This window comes from Cebus imitator, unplaced genomic scaffold (assembly GCF_001604975.1).
Source record: "Cebus imitator isolate Cc_AM_T3 unplaced genomic scaffold, Cebus_imitator-1.0 Scaffold443, whole genome shotgun sequence".
In the NCBI taxonomy this organism is placed as follows: Eukaryota; Metazoa; Chordata; class Mammalia; order Primates; family Cebidae; genus Cebus; species Cebus imitator.
Genome location: NW_016107758.1, coordinates 227,482 through 232,493, shown reverse-complemented (window position 1 = coordinate 232,493; position 5,012 = coordinate 227,482). Strand labels below are relative to the sequence as shown.

Here is a 5,012-nt window from a genome sequence, read left to right as displayed (position 1 = left end):
CTGTGGGGGGGTCCCTGCTATACTCCCTGTCTGGAGTTTGTTCTGGTAGGGGTGGAGAAATGGTTTTCTGTCTATTTCCCATTCTAGTTCCCAGCTGGCATGGACCCTGTAGCTAAAGACAGATTAACAGGAGAAACACAGGCTCATCAACGTGCCTGTTTCAGAGCCACCTGGGAGCCCCTGGAATGAGTGATATCCAAACAGGTGGCTGTGAATTCAGGCCCACATGGCCTCTCAACCAACAGTCACGATTTAGGGATGTCACAGGCAGGACGTGGACTGAGTCTCCAGGTGGCGTCTCGGAGGGGGCACGGAGCTGGCAGAGGATGGCAGGGCCTGAGCTGCCTTTACCTTTGTCCGTGGTGGTAGAGGAAGGGGCCTCTGCCCGTAATTCCTGTTGCACTCTTAGGCAGCACGTGAGTGGGGGGAGCTTTTCTTGGACCTGCCGCTTCTCAGTTGTCTTTGTGGGAACGCAGTCTTCACCCCAGCATGGCACAGTTCAGGGTGCTGCGCCCTGGTTTGCCTCTGGGGCCCCTCCTCAGTGTCCAACTCTGTGTTAAAAGCTGCCATTCTCGTCCTGGCAGCCCTTGAGCTGGTTTCCGGCTCCCTCTCCTGCTGGCCCAGAGGTAGGGTGGGGTCCTCACTTGGCCCTGACCCTGGCTCTGCCCAGCCTCTCTGACCCATCACCTTCTTGATCTCTGAGGTCAGAAGAGGGGTTTGTGCCTGGGCCGGGCCAGAGCCAGGGTCTGTTGTGAGAGTTCTGAGAGCCACTGCCCTGGGGGCTCAGTGTGGGGTGAGTGGACTGGAGGGGGGGAGGTGGCTGGGGGCTGGGCTGTGTCTGCAGTGGGCACTGGCTGCGCAGCTCCAGGGATGGTGACGGTGGGGTGGGGGTGTCTGATAGAGCTGCCCTCGGGCGGTGACTGTGGGGTGGGGGCGTCCAGATAGAGCTGCTCTGGCGCCACTGTGGACCCCTGTATCTGACCAGGTGGGGGGGCTACAGACTGGGAGACTGTCCTGGGCTCTTCCAGGTCAGGACGGAGGCAGTGGCAGGTGGTCTCTCATGTGGTCACTCTTGGCTTGGGGAGATGGGAGCCCTGGGCTGGCCTCAAGCAGAGAGCGTAGGAAGTAGGGGAGAACTTGGAGAGAGAAGCAGGGAGAAGCCAAGGTCGCAGAGGTCCCAGAGCAGGTGTTGGCATGTCCAGGGCAGGTGTCGTGAGGGTGAGGCTCAGCCAGGGGTGTCTTGGAGTTGCTGGGGAGGGGATCTCAGGAGGGGCTGTTGGGAGAGGAGTGGGTCCTCAGGCTGCCCGCGCAGCCTGACCCGAGTTCCCTTGTCCTTCCAGGAGACGGTAACCTGCACCTCAACGTGACGGCGGAGGCCTTCAGCCCATCGCTCCTGGGCGCCCTGGAGCCTCACGTGTATGAGTGGACAGCCAGGCAGCAGGGCAGCGTCAGCGCGGAGCATGGCGTGGGCTTCAGGAAGAGGGACATGCTGGGCTACAGCAAGCCACACGAGGCCCTGCAGCTCATGCAGCAGCTCAAGGCCCTGCTGGACCCCAAGGGCATCCTCAACCCCTACAAGATGCTGCCCAGCCAGGCCTGACGGCCGCTCCTATCACTACCAAGGACCGCTGGGGGTCAGCGATGGCCCTTGGGGCGGGAGTGTTGTGCTGGCTCTGAGTGATGAGCTGGCAGCGGGCAGGGGACCGTGGCCGTCACTGGGAACTGCAAGAGCAGGCCCTCTGCAGGAGTGTCTGGCAGAGCTGGGGGTGGGGCAGACTACCCCCTTTGCAGGCAGGGCGAGGTGAGGCGTCTGCTGCCGTCCTGACCAGTCGGTGGCGTCAGCTTTGCCCGTGTGGAAGCGGAACTGGGTCTCTCTTGCCTGGTTGGGGGTCTCTGCCTCTGCCTTGCTTGCCGAAACCCTGCGGCACTGGGTGGTGGTTCTGCCGTTTGCTGCTGGTGGGGAGTGGGGGCTGTGGGCAGGGCCACGTAGGCCATGACCCTGGGTTGCCAAGATGACCCAGGGGCTGAGGCTCTGCTGAATGGATCCGGGTCCCACAGGCCGTGGGTGCCCTTGGGAGGGGTGGTGGTGGCTGGTGTCTGGGCCCGAGTGACAGGAATGTGCCATTTCCTCCGTCTTCTAGAGGGCCTGCCGGCTGGGAAGACAGTTACCAGGGCGAGCTTTGCTCTGATCTCAGGTTCCGCTTCTGCAGAGGGTGTGCGGAGGCGTGAGTGAGGCCACTGTGGAGCGCTCCTGCCGGTCAGCAGCCCTGGGCAGCCAGCGGGCTGTGCGACCCACTTGGGGGCACCTCTGCGCCTGTCGTGAACGTCCAGTAAAAATCTGAATTGGCTGCAACCTTCTCTGTGCTTTTGTCACTGGAAAATCATCTTGCGAAGCCCGTCTGGAAGTGCCTATGCATCCCGTTCCCAAAACCCCTGGTTCACTGGGGCCATAGTGTGGCCAGGGCCTGGTTCTGCTGCCACTGCCGCTGTGCTCTCCCTGCCCCTGTCCCCATGCACTGTCCTGGCGGTGGCTGAGCTCCTGCAGGCTGCACGGGGCAGGCCTGGACGTGGAGTGGGCACCCTGGACGCCCTCAGCGGCGGGGCTTGTCCAAGGTGGATCCGCAGGCCCCACCTGTCCCTGTGGGCATCAAGGCTCTCGGATCCTGCTCAGAGGTGGAAACCTGCCTCTGACCCTGCCGCCCTGCACAGCCCGCCTGCCTAGCCGGGGCCCTCTGTGGACAGGCCACTCTTCGCCATCCCAGGCGGGTATCCTGGGCACCTGTACAGTGTCTGTTGCATAGAGTAGACTCCAGGACCCATGGGTACCCGACACGAAGCCCCACAGCGTGTGCCTGTGGCCCCTGAGGTCAGCCACCGGCTCCTGCCTTTCCCTCTGACCTCTTGTTGGGGGCCGGCCATTTTCCCGCTGTGTTCTCTAGCTCTGCCGCTGGGCCCGTGGACCCTGCTGGGTTGGCTGCAGGCCAGGGTGAGCTGCTGGGCCGCTGACCAGCTGTGCGCTTGGCATCCCACCCCGGGTGGTTGCTGCTGGTGTGGCTTGGGGGCTTTCAAGCTTCTGCCCATGCTGGCCACACGACCCCACGTCCCACCCCTGGGCAGGGACCTGTGATTCTCAGATCTGGGGTCTGTCGCCCTCCTGAGAGTCCCCTGGCCACGCTCTAAGTGCTCACTTCTGCTGTTGGAGAGGCCAGTGGGGGGACAGGGAAAAGCCCAGAGTCCCAGGCTCCCCATGAGGATCTGGGCCCAGCATAGACTGTGGGGCTGTGAGGCCTGTCCTCGCCTGCTGAGAAGAGTCTGGCTGGTGGGGTGCCTGCGCAGGGCAGAGGAGGAATCCATGCCTCTAGTGGTCTCTGGACCTCTGCGTCCATACTGCCTGCTGCCTGGCTTCTGGGGACTGGGGGGCGGACACAGCCCAGGAATGTTGGAGGAGGAAGAGCCGTGGCCACTCTTCCCTGGGGCTCTGGCTCCAGGAGGCTGTGGTGACTCTGGGCCCGAGCCCTGCCATCAGCCAGGGCACTTGTTCCTGGAGCTGCATGGCTGGGCCCTGCTGTGTTCACCTGCAGTTCATCCAGCAGTGGGGAGGGGGCTTCTTAGACCCACCTCAGGGTTCTCTTTTGTGCCTTTAAATGATGGGAAGTACAACACAGCCAGGCAGCACAGGTGCCTGTGAGAGTCTGGCTGCCTGAGCTGGCCCGAGGAACGGCCTGTTGCTACAAGGAAACCCACGCTGCGTGGCGGCCGGGAAGCCAGGGATGCTCACATACTGGAAACCTGCTTAGTTTCTCTACCTAAGAGCAGGAAAATCTGATCAGACCCAGATTTCCAGATACAGACTGTGCCTCACAACCTGAGGGTGAACACGGATTGTGAGTGACTGATGGGGGAGAACTCGGTGAATCTGCTTGAGGCAGGCCACGGGCCTTGGTGCCCCGGAGATAGCTGTCGGTGGCCACGTGACAGTGTTGAGTGTCCCTGGTCAGCTGTGTGTAAAAGAAATGCAGGAACTCCACACCGCCCAACCTCAGTCTGGGGTTCTGACAAAGCCTGCAGCCACGTGGAAGGCAATGGAAACAAGTAGGTGGGGAGGAAGGTGGGTTTGGACCCTCCGTTCTGTCCACAGCGGCTCTGGCCAGGCGGGTTCTGACCCCATTCCATCAGCAGCCGCTCCGGCCACGGTCGCTGGGGTTTGGAGGTGCTGAGGGGCAGCCTTTGTGTTCGGATTAGAAGCCGGTAATTGGCACATTAAGAACTCTAAGCTGCAACCTGAGAAGGTGTTACACAACCAGGGCCCCTGGGCTGAGGCCAAGGAGGGGGCAGAGGGAATGGTGGGAGGAGCCCCAGGCAGGGTCAGAGCTGCCTGTGTACAGCTCCGGAGAGGGAAGAAGGTGCAGGCCTGGTGTTCTCAGCCCCAGGGGAGTGGAGTGTGGGTAGGGAACTGCCTGCCTCTCCCACCCCACCCACCCCAGGACAGCTGGCCCCTGGAAGCGCCCTTGGGAAAGCCAATTTCCTCAAAGCATAAGGGCGAGTGGTTGGGGTCCAGGGGTGTCTGATGGTTGTGGACTCAGGGCCCAGAGGAAGGGTTTGGGGTTTGGGGCTCCTGTGGCCCTGCAGGCCCCGGAGCACGTTCATCAGGACCCTGGCTGTGGGAGGCAGAGGTGACGGGTCTGCAGGGCAGCGTGCCTGGGCCCAGATGGCAGGCATGTCACCAACCAGTGACCAGAGCTCTGCCCACCTGTCCTGGTGCGTCAGCCTGCTAGCAATGGGCCTCATGCTGGCTGCCCTCCAGAGCTCTTGGGCTCAGGCCCTGTCCCGCTGCCTTTGGGTGCCTATGACCTGCAAAGGCCCTACCCCCGGCCTGTGTCCCTTGGGGTGCGCTGACCATCTGGGACCCTGAAGTTGCCTGTGTGGTAGCTGTGTCCACCCCACCCAGGCGACAGAGGAATGGAAAATTATCCTACCTCAAGGAGCTGGTCCATTGCCTGGCGTGGTGGCTC

General features: G+C 62.5%; 1 protein-coding gene across 2 annotated transcripts in view; it reads left to right on the top strand.

Moving 5' to 3' along the window:
• Positions 1-2,353, top strand: part of D2HGDH (D-2-hydroxyglutarate dehydrogenase) — a 36,203-nt gene extending 33,850 nt beyond the window's left edge. For both annotated transcript variants that reach the window (XM_017510719.1, XM_017510721.2), the window contains one exon: positions 1,341-2,353. In XM_017510719.1, coding sequence (XP_017366208.1) covers positions 1,341-1,600 — 260 coding nt within the window. In that variant the 3' untranslated portion in view covers positions 1,601-2,353. The remainder of the gene's footprint in view (positions 1-1,340) is intronic.
• The last annotated feature ends 2,659 nt before the right edge of the window (positions 2,354-5,012 follow it).